Genomic DNA, 20115 nt, shown 5'->3' with positions numbered 1-20115 from the left:
TAGTGAATCAACTATTTGAAAGGCAAGTCCACTAAATGAATTATTTGTGGACAGCAGTTATTTTGATGAAAAATGGGAAAAACTCTCAATAGAAAGATAAGGAAATTATTCATAATTGGCTTTCGATGATAACAATTGGGTGAAGACAAATGGAAAGGTCTATTAACTTTAAACAGTTGATATACGTACTAGGATCGAATTATGAAAGCAATGCATGATTAGTTCAGTAGATAACGAAGAAGACATATTATTTCCCGAAGACCCGACGTGCTAGCTAGGACGACGACATCATCGGCGCCTTGCTTCTACGATTGGGGCATATGAGCCCCGATTGGCGGTGTGGACCCTGGAAGTTGCGATAGAGCCAACAGCTACAGGATCGTTTTGGATATACAATGGCTGTCCAATAATCTCCGATTCTAACTCATCGGTATATATATATATATATATATATATATCTCGCTTTCGACCCAATCCGAAATTGGGTACCTTTCCTAATGAGCAGAAAGCAGAATATGATGAGGAAAGGTAGCGATCTCAGGATTGCAACCCCCAAAGAGAAAATTTCGCTGAATTTATATTTGCTTCATAATAATTTTTTTGGGTGAAAACTTAATAATAATATTTTTTTTAAAACGATTCAACACCGAAAAATAAATTTAATAAAACGAGCAAAATTAAGTATCTGGTGATTTGGGCTGAGAATATTAAAGCCTATCGTCTGAGAATGTTAGATGGACGGATCGGCATCAAGCCCATAAGGAGAAGCCCAAGAGAGAAATGTTTATGGGCCTTGAATTGCCTATGTATTGGGCCGGCACTGTACCCAACTCAATATCGGAAGACAAGGAATATGTTATTTTATATTTCGGTCTGGACACACTTCCTCATGATATTCGAAAAACTCAATAAGCCCCGACGACTAATCCAAGTTCGAGCCTTATGGGCCAATTAAAGGGTGAAACTCTCTTAATCGTGGATTTTCTCAGTTTACACGACTTGAACTCTAGGCTAGACTTAGAATAAAAAGTCTCAAACCACCTGAACCACAACTGTATGTTCTGATTTATAGTGTGGTTACCATCGAGAGGTCCCTTTGTAAACATCCTTCACTGGATTCATATATTGCAAGATATAGGAAGACCGGGGAAGATCATGAGGGAGGCAATACATGCATGAAATGGCCAACAAGAGGCCCTATTAACTAGTTTCTCGAGTCATAGTCTGACCCGTCGTTGGTTGAGTGACCGGTCTGCTCAATCGTTTCTTTCCATCACGTATCTTGTAGTGATCGGTTACCTGTGTCTGCGGTTGAACGTGGAAATCTAAAATGTGTGGCTCTGAATTGGTACCAGCCTTTCGTGAAGTCACAAAATGGTCACTTGAAGGAGGAGCAGAAAGGACCCTACAATCCCCACTGCCAATGTGGGCTGGTTTCCCTTCTCTTAGTAGTAAGGATTTGAACAAATCAATCAAGGACTCTTTTGTCAAGTAACTCCGGACCACGATGACGCCACTGTTCCTCTCCTAACGCTCGGTGTTCGTGTTCTTGTTCATGTTGTGGCGGGATCAGGATGTATATCTATGGAATTATTATTCCATACAGTTATTCAGATATTGTTACGTATGATGTCACGTCACTTCCGGTCACAATGAGATTGCTACTCTGATCCTGATGCTCACTGCTTTCAGGTTAATGAGTCGGGCTATTATTTGTACGCCAATATGTCGTGCTGGCTGGCGGTAGAGGTCACGGTAACCTGTAGCAGTGACGGTTCGTAGAGTTCATGGTAACCTGTAACTCCCTAGCTAGCCACGATGAAGTAGCCGTTTCTCCTTACAGGGGCGTGTTTTTGTGCCGCGATGGGAACCGGGAATTATCAGTGGATTTGTGTCGGTCATGTAGGGCACATCGCTATGTCATGATACTATTCGATACATACATTGTGGTTTATACTATGCATATGCGTATATGGTCACATGGCAAATAATGGACAAAAGGGGATTGCATATGGATGCTTAGGAAAATGATAGAAGAAGTGTCTGTTTGTCTTTATGAGAGACTCGTCCATCATCATACCATCTTTGCTTTAGCCCTACAGCACATTCCATTCCATAGACAGTTCACCCATCAACTCGAGTAGGAACTCCTTATCTTGCCCTCGACGATAAGTGAGGTTTCTCCCGATTATCGTCTCTCCTAAAAGCGTTATCTGAATCCACATACCATAATTATCGTGACCATCTTCTCAGACTGATAGAGGCTCGATCGGTATCCGCTTTTCGCTCGTGCTAATATTTTTTTTCTTCCCTTGATGCCATCTAATGAATGAAGGGCCGTGTGAAGGGACTTGATGGACAAAAGGACAGAAACTGGTTGAGAGATAACATTGAGTTAAGACTTTGGTCCCGTTATTCAGTGAAAAAAAAAGGACTTTCGGTGCCGTATTTCACCGAAGAAAAAAGGAATTAATTAGCTAAATGACAATATTACCCTCAAAATACTTCAGAAGTACGATAATACTCTTGTCTGATATAAATTAAGAGTACACTCTTCCTACTTCCTAGAATAGGAACATCATTTTGCTCTAACTAAACTAGATTTGGTTGAGCAGCTGTCCTGTTCATAATAAAATTGAATATAAAAAACTTTCTGGGATTCGTCCGTCTGTTCTTCACCGAGAAAAATTAATAACAACTCCTTTAGGCTCTATTTGGTACACTGAAATGGAATGTAATAAAAATTAATGGATTTTATATAGAAAAATGTAATGGTATTGAATAAAAAAAAGTGATTTTCTTTAATGACCATCACAAAATAAAGGAATATAATTATAATATTAAACTTATTTACTAAGATATCATTTTATATACTTTCTTAAATATATAAATTAAAAGAACATATACGATGGTTCATAATATATCGTATGAAATGAGGGAATGACTATTTCCTTTTTTAATTGAGGGAATGCTCATTCCAGTAAAATGAAGTAAAAAGATAATAATGAGGGAATGTCATTTTTAACTTATATAAGAGACACTAATGAGAAAATGAGAGGTAACGAATAAATTAACATTCCATTCCAATCCATTGCATTCATGTGTACCAAACGGGACCCTAATCAATTAAAAAACCGAAGTCAAGATAATATTTTCAAAAAGAAAATCTATGAGAAGAATATTCCATCATCAAATTAAAAAATAGGATGAAGACCCTATTTTGTTATAAAGTTGATAGATTCCTTGTAAGATTTGAAAGCCAGAGTGCACAACGTAATCAAACAAAAAGAAACGGTAGGAACCTTGAAGAGAAAGAAAATGAAAAAGAAAAAAAGAAAAGAAATTGGGTACAATCTTAAATCAAAGAGGAGGAAGATGCAATCAAGAAATAGATGACCCACCTAAACCATTCCTGATTGCAGCAAATGAGTAGGACTAGTTGATACATATAGTATTGATTTTTTTCCATTGGTTTTTCGAAACGTGGCTGAATGATCTTCTGCGTTAACAACTTAATGAAAGGTAGCAAAAATAACTTAAGAACACGTCATCCAGGATTAAAAAATGCGAAAGTGGCAAACTATGTTGTTGGTTGACAGAATTTACCTGTAATAGAAATTACATAAGCGATTCGAATCCAGAGAAAGTATTTTGTGGCCAAGGCAAAACGACGGTTGAACGAGAATTATCCAAAGCTATTAATAAATTAAAAATACCTTATATTAAAATTGATTGAGAATATATTGTATTATAAGAAAAAAAGAAAAAATACAAAAATTCCCCTTGTAGTTTGAGATCGGGACAAATTGCACAATGTGTTTTTGTTAGAGACAATTAGTCTCCATGTGGTATACTCCGTTAGACATAGAGAATTACGGCGTTAGTTTTTTTTTTCTTTTAGTTCTCAATCTTTAACATTTTAATCATTTTGGTTCTAAATCTTTTTTCTTTTATCATTCCTACCTTCAACTTTTTATTTTAGTACTACAAAGAAAATCGAAAGAGAAAGAGGGGTCGAGACTGCCAATCAGCGACCCTAACCCCTCCACCGAGATCGCCGGTCGGGGCCCCCGATTGGCCACCCCGACCTCGAATTGATCGGGGACCTCCGACTCGAAATCCTCGATCAATTCGGGGTTGGGATCGCCAATCGACGACCTCGACCCCTCCACCGAGGTCTCAAGTACCTACAGAGGACGCCGATGACCTCAGTGGAGGGGTCGGGGTCATTGATTGGCGGCCCCAACCCCGAATCGAACGGGGACCTCCGACTCGGAGTCCTTGATAGATTCGGGATTGGGGTTGCCAATCGACGACCTTGACCCCTCCACCGAGGTCGCCGGCGTCCTCCGTGTGTACCGGCGACCTCGGTGAAGGGGTCGGGGTCGCCGATTGGCAACCTCAACCCCTCATTCCTTTTCGATTTTTTTTGTAGAATTAAAATGAAACAAAATGGAAAGTTGAGGGTAGAAATAATAAAAGGAAAAAGATTTAGAACTAAAATGTTTAAGATTGATGACAGAAAATGGAAAAAAACTAACACCGTAACCCCCTATGTCTAACGGAATACACCACATGGTGGCTAATTATGCTTAACAAAAACACATTGTGTAATTTATTTCGATCTCAAATCACAATGGGGTTTTTGTATTTTTTTTTTATAAATAAAATTGCACTCAGCTAAGTCAGTAGGTGAGATGAACAGGAGACATTATGCATCTGCCATGTCAGGCTATCAATATATGTTATGTGCATCGTCATTCAAGTTTGAACTGCCACTAGAATTCAAACATTTGTTTAGATTTTCCTTTCAAGTAAGATTTATGAGCTCAATTCCTTCCCGGCCAAAGCCGACACGTGAAAAGTTTCCGATCTTACTATTAATTGTGCAGAGTGGTCTCTTTAGCACGCTTACCGTTCAACCGAAGTTTTTTCCTTTAGCTTTTTTTTCAAATTTTGCAGCAATCAATTTTGGTTGCCCTGCAAGTACAGAAATTATGGTCAGTTGGTTGAGTTGCCCATCCCACAGAGCTGCAGAGTCCTTAACCTTCCTAACACCTTTTCTCTTCTTTTTACAGCACAAGTATTCATTCACCATTATTGTGTCAGCTCGCAGCATATAATAATACCTTGCATACTCACAATTCAGCCTCTAAGAAAATATTAAAAAAAAAACAATATACTTCTTCAACCCGATAAGTTTCGCCGACTCATCGAACCACGCGACTCTCTCGATAAAGATTCAAGTTCTAGCCATCTACCCTGAACCATGCCGAAGAATACTCTCTACTTGGTTACATGCACGAACGAATTTATCTATCCCGTTGTTTGCGAGTCGTTTTGGTGGTATGGGAGAATTAATTGGCTAAACCGGGATACATTTGATTTATAAAAGGAAAAAAAAATGAAAGAAATTATGTTCTTATTTTTCTTGCATAAATAATTCTCTATATGTAATGGACCTATTCTCTCTATATCTTCCTACCAAACTCAAGCAGAGGACTCTGCCATCCTCTGACGCTTTCTAACTGACAACTCTCTTCTGCTCCCAACCGTTCAAGGAAAATCTCGAAACTATGTGCTCAGAGGTTTGCCCTCCTAGGACTTCATTCTCCCGTGATCTCGAGGAAGAATCAGCACACCAGGCGCAGCCCATGATGTTGGACTCGGGTTCCGATTTCGAGTTCAGTTTTGATGGAGGTGTCCGGTTCGAATCTTGCCAGTCCTCTGCGGACGAGCTCTTTGCTGATGGAATGATCCTCCCAGTTTTCCACAGAGCTGATCACAACGCTCTCCCTGTTGTTGCCCCAAGAAGAGCCTCAGGCTCACTTCCTCCGCTCCCCGTCCCCGACAACCCCAAAAAAGAGGTGGCTGTCCCGAAGGAGGAGAGCTCGGGTTCAAGTCCCGACTCCGAAGGCGCCAAGCCGGCATCGAGATACTTCTGGGGTTTCAAGAGAATTGCTAGCCTTAGCAATAGTGACAAGAAAGGTTTGATCTGCCCTTTGCCACTCCTGTCGAGGAGCAACTCTACCGGTTCGGTCCCGCACCCGAAACGATCCCTGCAAAAGCAGCCCTCCGTCAAAATGGCAAAGTCGTCTTCTTTCTCGGCTTCTTCCTCTTCTTCGATGTCCGGATATGGTCATCATCAAGGGATGCAGAAGCCTCCCTTATCCCGTAAGACTAGTCGTGGGTCGTCGAACAATGGGGCATATAGAGCTAACCCCGTCCTCAAAGTGCCGTCTCCTTACATCATCGGGACAGCAAACCTGTTCGGGTTGGGTTCTTTCTTCTGCAATGGGAAAGATAAGAAGAAGATTAGAAGATGAATGATCTGTTTGCTAGTTTCTTGCTTCTCTATAATTTTTTCTTTCTCGGGTTCATTATATATTCGTTGAATATCGATATGTATAGATTTCGGATCATCAACACTATTGGCTCTACTGGCGAAGTTGCCTCGTGCTTATGCAATGGGAAAGATATGACCAACATAAGAAGATGAAGACTACCTGCTTCCTAGTTTCTTGTTTTTCTTTTCTGTTTTGATTCGAGTTAATCAAAAATATTCGTCGAATCCATGGACTACGCTGCCACTTTCGTTGTGATCGATATGAAGCTAGTAGAGTTCGAAGCATCGAATGCGAAGGTTCCACTGAATATGGACATTTTCTCAATCAATTTGAAAGATTAAGCTGATAGACGTGAGAACGAATTAATCGAAGTAGAAAATGGTAATCTCCATGGCCATGCCAATGGCATCGGGGACACAAAAACAGGAAACCCTTTTATTCAGGGCATCTCTTTTTGTTTCTCTTCATCCTAGACAATATGTCACATTTTCTTTTTTCTTTTTTTTGGATTTTAACTTTTAAGAGTATTAATGTTTAAAAAAAGGAAATTGTTCTGTCTTTTCTTAATGATTAATTAATAATTATTAATTGGTACAAGTGGGGTAATGAACTGTTGGTTAGGTCAACATCTCCCCTTGACCTATAATCAACCCCCTTCTTTGGTGTTTTTTGGGGGAAAAAAAGAAAACTAATCTAACCTATGGTTTGATGCAATGAAAGTGTGCGTACGTTATCAACTATATTTGAATTTAAAATCCACTCGAATCACTTTGTGATCTAAACAAAGGTTTAAACTGTAATTATTCTCAAGTCAATAGGTTGATGATACGTCAAAATCTTATTGAGAAAAAAAAAAAAAAGAGTTTGCTTTGATAGAAGGAAGCACAAATTCTAGAAGAATGGACTTTAAACTTTTTTCTTCATTACTTGTCTTTATTGGCTTTTAGCTACTTCTTAACTAATCTAATCAATGTGACATGTTTTGGTCCCTTCTTGGTTTTTGTTCTCTTCTCTCTCTTTCCAATCATGCCCTAATTTTCCAATAGATTCTCCACCTTGCTTTGCTTTTTTAAACCTTAGAAGCAAAGGGCCGTCACGTCCTTTGAAAAAAGTTATGCTAAATTCCATTCGGTTCAAAACGAGTACGTGGGGAATGAGCCTGACACGACGATTCCGTGATGCGATCGAACCGTATACTTAGCTGGTTAGAGACGTGGAATTTTAATTCAGACCCTTTGCTCCGTGAACAGTGATCTGAGAGGCGGTGCACCAGCTTCGTGTCCTTAAATAAGCCCAAATCAACCGACTTGAAACCGGAGATACCGGCCCTGGAAATTCAAATTCTTTCTTGTATTCAGTTCAGAGGATCTCACTCCGACTAGAATTGAATGCTTGCTCTCTGTCCATTGCCATTTATACAAAATTAAGCACCGCCGCAAAGACTAGCAGAATCACAGATGAATACACAAATGAAGTGTCATAACAAAAGGAGATAACACTATCACAGTAACAGAAATAACTTCGAGAATAGGAGCCTGTACCGATAGAATGAGCCAGTAAAACGATTTGGCTCATATAGTAGGACCTCAAATCTTCTCTACTGAATCTACATAAGCACCAGAGATGACTGATCTCGGTTTCACCAGAATGAACTTCCGGACTTTCCCGAAGAATTGGCGATAGAGGCGACTCCGGCAATAAGAATGAAATTCTCCTTGTTTCCTACATCAATTTCATACATGTCATAAAATAATTCCCTAAATGAATATATCAGTTGTCTCGTAGAATGACCTTTTAGAAGGAGAAACATTCACAGCAAGAAAGACTCACAAAGAATCAATCTTAAAGCTAATAAAAAACTCATTTCCATGAATTGGATAGGTGGAGCCATTGGACCATACGAGACCAAAGGTACAATGTCAATGTTTCTGAATTGGCGTGAAAGATTTTGGGGTGCATGGCCGGTGCTAACAGCGGGTCCAATGTGAATGTAAGTAATAACCATGGATTGTATTTGAATTAGTGTGAACGAACCTTTTTCGAGACCGAGCCTAGCTGCAGTTATTTTCCTCAAGCCATATGATACGACCTAGTCCAGTTGGTTGGTCCAATCAAATGGCTCCCATTCCCGAGCAAAACTTGCAACTGCCTGCCTCTGGGTTTCAATGGACTCTGCCCTCCTACGGCGGTACATGTCCTCCGCAGGGAGTTGGAGCATGCCTCTTTATCACGTTAAGGCCAAGGCTGCTCTTGAACTGCTTCTCGTCATCGATCACATGGACAAAACTTCTGATGATGCCAAACTCCACATGGAAGTAGCGGAAGTCCTTGGGGATGGACGCCCGGAGTACCTTTCTGCTCGTATCGATGACTCTCTTGGGATTGTGTTGGCTCCACTCATCCTCAGCTTTATCAACAGCCTGAAAAGGATCACATGAAAAAGCAGTAAGCCTAATCAACAAATGGGTTAAGGGGTGCAACCAAGGGTTTAATGCAACCTGTTAGCTAGTTGAATTACAGTCAAAAAATTATCAAAAGCAAGTAAGAACAACATAGATTGCCAACAATTCTATTGTCGAAGACAGATTGAAAGCAAAATCAGCAAAATCAGTTCCTTTGTCAGGGTTGGACTGCCAGTTCAGATATGTCCGGTGGTAGACCAATTCATTGTCTGTTCCATCTTATATTTTCACTCTTTTTTTTCTTGAAAAATGATGAAAGTAAGGCAATCTTGGTTAGACTGTAAAACACAGAGACATCTTGGACTACAAAGTGTCTTGTAAGTGCAGCTTCCTACATATTTACAACATTTTCTTCATCTCTCAAGACGAGAGAAAAGGATGAGCAGGAAAAACTGTTTTCAGAATATCATATACGAATTTGAGGAGCTTGTTTCTTTTACCTTTTTAAAGTACAAAGGAGCCTGCCTTGCTGCATCCCTTGGTAGCGGAACACATTTCACCAAACAGTGACGGCGTTGTTGAGCCAAACCCATCACAGTCTCTAGAACGACTACTTCCTCATCTTGCTTTGCAAAACAGCATTATGAGGCATTTCTTGAAATTTCTGATCTTGTCCCACACATTGTCGTCTACAGTTCTCGTGGATGATTCATGCTGTAAAATTTGAAGAAAATATAATTAACATGACTCCAAGATAGGAACTTTTAGAGGAAAAAAACAAAAAATACTCAAAAATAAGCCAGGATGTTGCTGCCAAGGCACATCTTTTTATTTTACCATCTAAAGAGACTCTTATGAGGTCTGTTCAATTTCATAATATCCTCCCTCCGCCTAAAAGTCCTCTCAGAAGTTAGATAACCAACAACGCTAGTGAATAACAAGTATGGCACATTTCAGGCGGACGGAGTACACAGGAAATGCCAGGAGATGATTCATCCACTTATTTAACTATTCTGATCTTAAAGGTTCTTTAGACTGTACAGGTGGTTCTCAGTTCAACTGATCGAACTGAAGTTTCAAAAACACCAGGACAGACTTACTGTACCTGTGCAGTAACTATACAGCAATGACCAGGCACGATAGGTTCCCACTGAGGTAGCATCAAGTATGTAAAATTGGCAATCGAGACAACAAGGTGCTTTGGTCTGTTGGGATTCTCGAAGCAGAAGAGGCAAACGTTCTTGCTGGGTTGTTAATCTTTTTCCAAGAGCACTAGGCTGATCGGCCCTATTGTTACTTTTGGTCCCCTTATGTCGGGACTTCTTCTTCGGAGCAACCTCATAACCGTACTCATCTTCTGCTTGGCCAGAGATGCTATACTGCTTTTTTGCATTATTGTTCGAGCTAGATACATATCAGCATCATAATCTTTCTTTCTCTGTGAAGAGAACTCTCATGACATATGGCTGCAAAAGGTGGGAAGAAGTTCATGTAAGCACCAAACAGCCTACAGGCTACCAACAAAAGAGGGAAAAAAAATACAACCAGAAGAATAAATAATAAAAGGAAAAAGAAAGAAATGCTAATGCAGTGCCGCTGAAGTTATTCTCCACAAGAACAAGATAAAAGTGATCGACTTTTCACATTTCTGCTGCAGAGTGCGCCTTCAATTTACCAAAAGAAGTGAGCTGATGGTGACCAAAACTATGTAAGACATAGTATAACATAAGCACACAAAATATTGATAAAAATACCAAAACCGAGGAGACCAATTACCTGCTCGTGTTTCCTGCAGCTTGCACTAATTTCCACCACCATCACGTTCCTTGAGTTTAAGGTTCTCCACTTCATTCTGGTAGACAAAGAAAGATGATGCTTTTTTAATGAAATATAAATACCAGGAATGAAGAGAATATGCACAATATATATTGTAAATAGAAAGTCTCCACTATAAAATGATATGATGGAGTACCATAAGTTTCTGAGCTTCATCGTGCTTTCCCTTCATGCAAAGCTGCAAGGCCTTCACTGCTAACTGATTTGCACTCAACCCCTCATTTAGAATTTCTCTAATTGCGAAGCTGGGTTCAGATGATTGCTGTGAAAGCTCTCCCTCACACATCGAAGAAGCAACAGCCACAGTAGAATCATTTCTCTGCTCCCAGAGAGCCTCATCCATAAAGCTTCCATCATTGGAGAACTTGTTCAAACTAGAAGCTGCAGCCGAGATCAAACTTGCATCCTTGGCAGACACATCATGAAATTTCCGCTTACCCCCTGATAAAGTATTATCCACTTTCCGCTTCCTCATTTGAGAATTACGAATAGAGACATCCTTTAAATACTCTCGAGAAACCTGAGAATTAAAGTGGAGCACTATGTGAGTTAGTTAGTAACACCCTTTGAGTAATCAAAAAGCTCTAAATAAGGTAAAAACATGATTATACAGGGACAATTAGCTACCTTTCGGTATCATTTTCATTTTGCTCCTCCCAACAGTATTTTGTTCCTAAGATAATGCTCTCTGCCTGCTCTTTATTGCAGACAAATGGGCACGAGGTGGGGCCACCGAGCGAGATGATACGGAGACAGTTAGCTGACCTAGAGAACCCCATCTTTCAGCTACAACCTACATAATGGAACTCATGAAGCTTCATTACAATTTCCAAATAATAACGAATATAAGAAAATTAACAGGAGTAATATAAACACCTCTTCGAGTTTACGGCACTCGCGAGCTGCCTGTTCTTGAGCTCGCTTTAAGGCTTTCAGCCTCCAACTTGCACCACCTTCTTCAACTGAGGATGACAAAAGCTGGTCTCCAGCAGATCCATCCGCCGCTTCTTCAGGGTAACTGCTTCCATTGTCCCTCAGGTAGGGATTTAATTCCCTCGGGTTAACCTACTCCACCTGAGTAAACAACAACGGAACATATTCAACACACAACTGTCTCAACATCAAAGTAGACAAGAACACATAAATTGCAATCACAGAGAAAGTCAAGCATGTCTCAATGTGGTCCACAGATCATAAAATAGTATTTAACCAGCAGGTCTAAAAACTACAGCCACACTAAATGCTTCTCTATACAAACACTAAATAAAAGTTGAATAAGTGAAGAACCAAAAAATGCTGACAAAGAGATGGCCATGATGGAAGGTGTTCAAATTAAAGAACGCCAATCCAGTTTAATTTCATTGCAGATTTCAAATTCGAAGCAGAAGCAAAGTAGTATTATTTCTTCTGGAGCTTAAGCCCATGGCTTTTATTTTCAGTCCTCTTTTGGAAAACTAAAACGAGAGATAGTTCATTATAGTGACATAAAAGCAATGTCAATCTATTTACAAGACAAAAGATAAACACAAAACCTTTGATAGTTGACAGCAAAGAAGAAATATCATGTCTAGCAAACTACAAATACCCTGTCGACGTTTTTCCTCTTAGATGAAACGAATGGCACTATGCCCCTTAAGGTCCTGCAGTTCCTATCTATTCCATGGGATCCAAAGTGTGCAGTGGTACTACAACAATATTTTCTTTTCGTTATGTTGCTCACTTCCTATGGGGTTTTAAACAACAAAAGCATACCACTAAACCCTTATCACCAAGTAACCGCAGGCAGACCAGGTATTCAAGCCAGTTCATTTCTGGTAAGAATTAAGGCAATGGTAGCTCTAAATAAAAATCAGTGAAGGGCAACCTGAAATGTCATATTAACAAGCTAACAAAATATCCATATTAAAGGTTGTATCTATCTCTGAATATTACAAAATTCAAATGATTTAATCAAAGGACAAATCAGGCAACATAAGCTTCTGAAATACCTATTCTTCCTTTGGAGCCTCGGGGGGGTGCATCATCAATGCTGACAGCTGGCCTTTTGTCTTTCCGGTCATCGGGTCTAAGCATCCACTCTAATCCCATTTCTTTTCTAACAATTTTCTGGTCATCAAACGCATCTTCAGAACCATTATCATCTGAGCCACTTTCCTTTCTCCTTCTACTCCTATCCTTCTTTCAGTGCTTTTCCCTCCTACTAGGACGCCTACCACCACCAGATTCTTCAGGATCAGAAGAATCCTCAGACGAATAGCCTTTCCTGCTGCTTCTACTTCTCCTTCTACCTTTCTTCTTTCTACACCTTCTTGTGTCTTTTCCATCACTGCTCTCATTGTCGACGAGTGCTCCTCAGAAGAGTACCACTTCTTCTTCCTAGACCCTTTCTCTATTGTTACGAGCTTATCATCATCGTCGTTGTCTGAATCACTGTACCAGGCACTTCTCTTCGACTTACCCCGGTTTTCCTTTTTACCACCACCAGATCTTTCCGCCGAATCTGAGCCTTGACCTTGCTCCTGAAACAGGGCACCGAATGATTCAGCCTCAGGATTCTTATAGATAGTGCTATCAAGTAAGATGAATAACGTAAACATAGAGTCCTCCCGACCATTATCCGATCGCCGGGAATGAACTTGATACTGAAAAGCATCTCTTTTCCTAGAGCTTTCCCAAAAATGGTGAAGTCAATAATGCCCTGCAAGCAACAGAGTACAAAAGCTTTGGGGGCTTGAGTCAACAGAATGTATAGCTTCATTGCAAGCACAATTCAATGCAAGAAATAAGGGAATAAAGAAAACGCGATTCGGGAGGGAAAATCGATGCCAAAGGTCCAGTTTTTGCAGGGGAAATCAATCCGCTCCTTGTAAAATTAGTGAACTCTTAAGACGAACAGAAGGCTACCGGAAAATTACTGAACTCTAAGACGAAGACAAGGCTACCGGAGGAAGGACATGCGCAGAGAGAGAGAGAGAGAGAGGCTAACCAAGACAAGACTCTGAGCTGAGGATAAAGGGAGCAGAAGCTTGACCGCCACCGCCGTGTCGCCGGAGGAGGGTGGAAAGGCGGAAAGTTCCGTCTTTGGTATGGGAGGTGGAACAAGAGCAGCACGGGCCAGCGGGGAACCGGGGAAGGGATCCGAAATCCAAGAACCGACTCCGATTTTAAATTTTTTCTAATATATAATCTTTATTTGTTTTTTTTTTTCTATGGGAAAAACCTTTTGTGGAACGTTGTTTGAACTTTGTATCAAATTTAGCATATAACCTTTGAAAGTTACCTAGAAAACACAATTTTTTTTTTTCATATTTTTGTCAACTGAGGCATGCCGTGATTTTTCCCCTAAAAAATCGACAGTTTTGCTGACTTCGCACGCCTATTTGGCAAACAAAACGTTCGATCAGATCCACTCTTTACATGTCATGTTAGCTAAATCGTTTTTGATGAAAAAATTATAAAGTGATATATTTAATATGAAAATGATAGGTTGTACATTTTTAAGAAACTTTTAAAGCTGTGCAGATTTAACACAAAATTCAAAAGTTGTGCCACACAAGGTATTTTTTAATTACTTTATACTTTTCCTATAATTTTTTTACGATTTTATTTTTTTGTCAAAAAACAATTTTATTTTGTTATTTCTATGAATTGAGCCGATCAAATTGGCAGGATTCAAACCAACGTAGATGAGAATTTTCTAGCAATTACTTACTCGTGTCGTAAAACAAGAGTACAGAAGAACTGCAATTCGTGCATAGGCGACATTGTCGATTAGTTGGAAATGTAGAACGACTTGACCACATAGAAGCCGAAAATGGTGTTTCTAACAACAATTTTCCATACCAAAATGCATCGCGATCATTTAAAATGCAAATTCGACTACTCGAAAAGAAAAAAAGAAAAACAATAGAAACTATATGGTAAAGAATCGACTCTTTTTTGGGCCTAAATAAGCTTAATTGACATAAAGTGAGAATAATTTAAAATAAAGATAAAGATTAATCTCTAATTTTCTCGAATAATTTTGCAATTATCGGACCTAAGGGAAAAAAATAATGATATCATCATATGATCCAATTAATTTCCAATTGGAATACCCTTTCGTCACCCCCCAAGATTCTGCCCCCACTGAACATTTTCCCCCAAAATCCAATCTCCGGCATGGACTGAGACCCCTTCTCCGACATCGACATCGGCTCCCCCTCCCGTAAAGATTCAATCTTGATGCCAACCCCGAAGCGATTCCTCTGAAATCAAGAAAACCCACATCCTCAATTTCCTCGACAACCTCGGTTCCGATGTCGGGTCCTTCAATCATGGAGACACTCTTCCAGCGGACCCTCGAGGACCTCATCAAGGGAATCCGCCTGCAACTGATCGGCGAGTCCGCCTTCATCTCCAAGGCAATGGAGGAAATCCGGAAAGAGATCAAATCCACCGATCTTCAGACCAAATCCATTGCCCTCCAGAAGCTCTCCTACCTCAGCCCCCTCCATTTCGTCGACATGTCCTGGGCCGCTTTCCACTGCATTGAGTGCATGTCCTCCCCTCGCTTTGCTCAGAAGAGAATTGGGTACGTCGCCGTCTCTCAGTCCTTCAATGAGCACACCCCTGTTTTACTGCTCATCACCAATCAGCTTAGGAAAGATCTCGGTAGTGTTAACGAGTTCGATGCTGGTTTAGCTCTCGATTGCTTAGCGAACATCGCCACTGTTGATCTTGCTAGAGACCTGACTCCTGAGGTCTTCACGTTGTTGGGCAGTAGCAAAGTTTCTGTTAGGAAAAAGGCTATCGGTGTAATCTTAAGGGTATTTGAGAAATACCCAGATGCAGTTCGGGTCTGTTTCAAGCGGTTAGTCGAGAATTTGGATAGTCCTGATTCGCGAATCCTGTCTGCTGCTGTTGGGGTTTTCTGTGAGCTTGCATCACGGGATCCACGCTCGTACTTGCCCCTAGCGCCAGAGTTTTATCGTGTATTGGTTGATTCGAAGAACAATTGGGTTCTAATTAAGGTTTTGAAGATATTTGCGAAGTTGGCTCCTCTGGAGTCGAGGCTAGCGAAAAGAGTTGTGGAGCCAATTTGCGATCATATGAGGAGGACCGGAGCTAAGTCATTGATGTTTGAGTGTATTAGGACAGTGGTTAGTAGCTTGAGCGAGTATGAGTCCGCTCTGAAGCTCGCTGTCTTGAAGATCCGGGAGCTGTTGATGGACGAGGATCCTAACCTCAAGTATCTCGGCTTACATGCTCTCTCGATTGTTGCCCCGAAACACTTGTGGGTGGTTCTGGAGAATAAGGAGGTTGTGATTAAGTCCCTGAGTGATTCGGACTCAAATATCAAGTTTGAGTCTCTACGTCTCGTGATGGCGGTGGTTTCTGAGAGCAATGTGGTTGAGATCTCGCGGGTTTTGCTCAATTATGCGCTAAAGTCCGATCCCGAGTTTTGTAACGTGATTCTTGGGTCGATCTTATCAGCCTGTAGCCGGAATGTTTACGAAATGGTGATGGATTTTGATTGGTATGTACTACTGCTCGGGGAGATGTCGAGGATTCCCCAATGCCAAAAGGGCGAGGATATTGAGAATCAGCTTATTGACATTGGAATGAGAGTCAGAGATGCAAGGCCCGAGCTCATTCGCATGGCCCGCAGCTTGCTTATTGATCCTGCGTTGCTTGGGAATCCATTCTTGTATAGAATATTATGTGCTGCTGCATGGGTTTGTGGAGAATATGTGGAGTATTCGACTAATCCATTCGAACTTGTGGAAGCACTGTTACAACCTCGTACGAGCCTGTTGCCCCCTTTGATAAGAGCAGTGTATCTTCAGTCGGTTCTTAAGGTTTTGACTTTCTGCATACATTCTTACTTGCGAAATAAGAGCAGCGGATTGTTTCCATTTACTGATAATTTGGAAGGAGTTGTTTCAGAATCTATGTCTAAGGGGAAAACACAAGAAGCTTCCGATCTTCCAACCCCTGCACAAGATGATGTGTTCAATCCGAGGATTTCAGATGATAATCCATACGAGGACCTTCCCCTGGAAAATAACGGGGAGGATTCAAAATTTGATTCTTTTGAGAAGAATGGGTTTACTCGAGAATCTATTGTCAATCTTTTGAATCTCATCGAACTGGCTGTGAAACCATTGCTTGGAAGCCTTGAGGTGGAAATACTGGAGAGGGCACAGAATGTTCTCGGCCTCATCGAGTTAATCAGGCAAGAATTTCCTGATCAGTTATCCCCCAGGAAAGAAATCTTGGCCAAAGAGGAATCTGAAGTCTCGAAATTGATCAGATCAATGAATGATGCCTTCTGTGAAGAGCTTGGTCCCGTCTCAGTCACGGCTCAGGATAGAGTTCGAGTACCTGAAGGTCTGGTCCTTGAGGAGAATCTCAAAGAGTTGGATACAATCTGTGGTGATATACAACCATCTACCTCGAGCTTTTTTGCACCACGATATGGGGAGAGAATAGAAGAATCTCTTGCTTCCGATTTGCAAAACGGGGAAGATTCCGAACCATCGAGAGAGTCCACATCTCTACTTATTGAGCATCGGAAGAGACATGGTTTGTACTATCTTCCTTCGAGTGCATCGAATGATTACCCACTCGCAAATGACTTGAGATCGGGAGAGAATGATCGGGATGAAACTGAAGATTTCGTGAGACTCACTGCTCAGTCTCTTGCCCCGAAGAAGAAGCCAAATTATTCGAAGCCAAGGCCTGTGGTTGTTAAATTGGATGAAGGAGAAGTGACCCTCTCTGTTGCTTCGAAGAAGCCAAGCTCAAAGTATGATTTGCTATCGGGAGTTATACAGGATGTTCTACAAGAAACGAATCTGATGGATAAATCGTCAAGAAAAGGTAAGGAGAAGGTAAGCAGTGATGTTCCTCAAGGATCGAAGGAGAACGTGCAGGATCCAGAAGATCCTCGGAGGGAGAAGTCGGGCTTGAGAAAGAGCAAGCACCGGTCTCATGGTAAAGAGAGGAAGCACAAGGATCCCGATCAGGTTGACGGCAAGAAGGATGGGAAGAGTGAGAGGGCAAGGGAGAAGAGCAGTCATAGGCACGGGAGAAAAAAGACACGGCAAAGAGCAGAAGGGCCGCTGAATGTGTCCGCTCAAACACCGGTAATCCCCGACTTCCTGTTGTAGTAACGAGTCTTCTTGAATTCGCGTTTCTCCTCATTTACAAATCTGGTGGATGGAGCGTTTGATAGTATCTTCTGCGGTAGATTTGACACCCTTCTTTTTTTATTTTTGGGGATGATTTTACACAGATTGGTTTGTCATTTCATACAATGTCAAAGTTCGGTTACAAAAGAAGTAAAAAAATATAATTGGATTGGACTGTTTTGTTTAGTCTAAATCCATATTTGCGAGAAAATTTGTCAAATGAGTCGCCTTGTCCAAACATATGCCTCAGCATTCGGATGGATTTCTCGCCTTGATCGAATGACAGATTCTTGTGGCCTCGTGTAGAATGTGAAGGGATCTATGACAATCCTAGAGGTTGTGATTAGGTTCCGGCTGACTTTGTTCATTTCTGGGCATCGGTCTGGCCCAGAATTTGCCTGGTTATAGCTTGATTTGTCATCTGATCTTTTGTACTCATGTGCCAGTGAACCAATGGCTTGAGAGGGAATCAGCCGAGCCGAAAAATGGGCTCGGATCCTACCTCGCAGGGCTGGTCCTGCAGTTTGGCTTGGTAAAACCGTAAGAGTACATTTGGTTCGTCAGAATGGAACTGATGTATAATAGAATGTACAATGATTAAAATTGAGAGGAAATAAAGTTAAAATTCTGATGAAATTGTATTTGTTTGGTTGGAGGGAAAAACGAAATTGAGAATTGAAATTTTATACTTGGTTGGCCGGAATACACGAGGAATACAATATGTTGCAAAATCAAAAGACATATTTACCCCTATTTTAATATTGACATAAAAATAGAGATAAGGAAATTAATTTTTTAAAGAATAAGCCATTGTTCATCTTCCTATTTGTGCGAAGAAGATGAATAGTAGCATTTGCACAGTCAAACCCCGATTGTTCCATGGTTTCGGAGGCATTAGGGTTCGCGAGCCCCACGGATGGATTGGCCCTTGCAACGTGAATCTAGCCCAAGGATCGGATCCCTCGATTAGGCGAACCCAGGCTAGGCCTCATAGAGAGAGAAAAAACTTCTCCCTCTAGCTCGGTGCTTTCCGAGCCTTGGGCTTGCCTAACCTGTGCTCGGGACCCCTGAGCTAAGGTCACCCAAGGCCGACCATCTTATGGATCTCCAGCCCTTGTTGGCCAAGGATCTAGGCTCGCAGTTACTCGAGGCTCTCCAAGGCTCTTGAGTTCTATCGGGAATGGTCATTTAATATGTCCATGTGATGAATGTATATTCAACATCCATGCCTGATGAGCCGCTCGACCTGGAATTCCTATTCCTAATAAGTAGTTTCCCAAATTAGGGAATTCGTATTCTATATGGAATATATGGGGAAGGGAACCCGGATTCCTGTGAACCAAACATACCATAGAGACTGCTCTTAATAACAAGGATTTTCTTTTGATCAGTAAATTGAAAAAGAAAAAAAAAAAAGAACTTTCAGCCAATATTGATTTCATGATCTGCGCCAAAAAAATTTCACGGGGAATATCCCATGGTGTGAGCCAAATATTAATTTCAGCCAATAAACTTTTAAACTGTGGGCCTTAAACCAATTTGAGTAAACAAAGTTAGTTGGGCCTCGAGCAAAATTGAAATTTGACTTTTTTTTTTTTTTACTTCAGTTGAAACCTTGGCAAGGGACCCCTGTATAATGTAATGTTCTGCTTCCGGGAAGCTGCATATCTTTTTTTTTTTTTTGCTGAATAAAGCATAAATATGTCATTAAAACGTAGAAGTGTTTACAGTAGTAGAAAGGGTCGGATACCCGGGAAGCTGCATATAAGACAAACAAGACATGGAACACCAACCAAACATGCACATAAAACGCACCAGAATGATGTATTTGATTTCAGAATTAAAGTAACTTTGATTTGGATTGTGGAAAAAGACAAATGATTATGTAGTATGTTGAGTTAAAGTTAAAATTAAAAATTTTGACTTGAAAATGTGTATTTTTATTGTGTAATGTGTTGAGTTAAAGTTAAAGTTAAGATTTTTGTGATTTTAACTGCGAAACCAAACGGAGCATTCAAGTTCTAGAAACGCATTTGAAGATTGATAGATAGCGGAAATGGAAAAGCAAAAACGCTTTGGAAGACAACTTTATAGGATTTACATTTGAAGACATATATACTGAGTATAGATTAAGATAATTGAAGACTTAGAACAAATTAAATAGTAAAAATCTGGCTGGGAGTGGTATGTCTAAATCAATCGTCGCTATACCAGCTATAACGGGTCATGTTTCTAATGTTGCAAGAAGTACGTATCTATATAAATATGTAGCCGTCACTTGTATATATCATATGACCATAATGTTAAGCGCTTGAGTATTTATATATGCATGTAGATATATTGATCATCCATTAA

General features: G+C 40.6%; 3 protein-coding genes across 3 annotated transcripts; 2 read left to right on the top strand and 1 right to left on the bottom strand.

Moving 5' to 3' along the window:
* Positions 1-5182: 5182 nt before the first annotated feature.
* LOC116188512 lies at positions 5183-6505 on the top strand. The gene has a single exon (XM_031517924.1). It carries the CDS (start codon positions 5577-5579, stop codon positions 6324-6326), a length of 750 nt encoding a protein of 249 aa, XP_031373784.1. The 5' UTR covers positions 5183-5576; the 3' UTR covers positions 6327-6505.
* Positions 6506-7676: 1171 nt separating this feature from the next.
* Positions 7677-14778, bottom strand: LOC116188889 (pre-mRNA-splicing factor cwf19-like). Its single transcript, XM_031518348.1, is given in 16 exon segments — positions 7677-8069; positions 8382-8571; positions 8573-8767; positions 9250-9384; positions 9386-9463; positions 9855-9983; positions 9985-10139; positions 10142-10187; positions 10526-10624; positions 10722-11105; positions 11319-11378; positions 11462-11650; positions 12338-12396; positions 12705-13104; positions 13197-13283; positions 14683-14778. Coding segments are annotated over 15 exon segments (2247 nt in total). The 3' UTR covers positions 7677-8069; positions 8382-8436.
* LOC116188239 (AP-3 complex subunit delta) lies at positions 14676-17971 on the top strand. The gene has a single exon (XM_031517458.1). It carries the CDS (start codon positions 14884-14886, stop codon positions 17737-17739), a length of 2856 nt encoding a protein of 951 aa, XP_031373318.1. The 5' UTR covers positions 14676-14883; the 3' UTR covers positions 17740-17971.
* Positions 17972-20115: the final 2144 nt, after the last annotated feature.

The sequence above is a fragment of the Punica granatum genome, chromosome 8 (assembly GCF_007655135.1).
Source record: "Punica granatum isolate Tunisia-2019 chromosome 8, ASM765513v2, whole genome shotgun sequence".
In the NCBI taxonomy this organism is placed as follows: Eukaryota; Viridiplantae; Streptophyta; class Magnoliopsida; order Myrtales; family Lythraceae; genus Punica; species Punica granatum.
The sequence above is the reverse complement of the archived record's forward strand: the minus strand, read 5'-3'. Positions and strand labels throughout refer to the sequence as shown.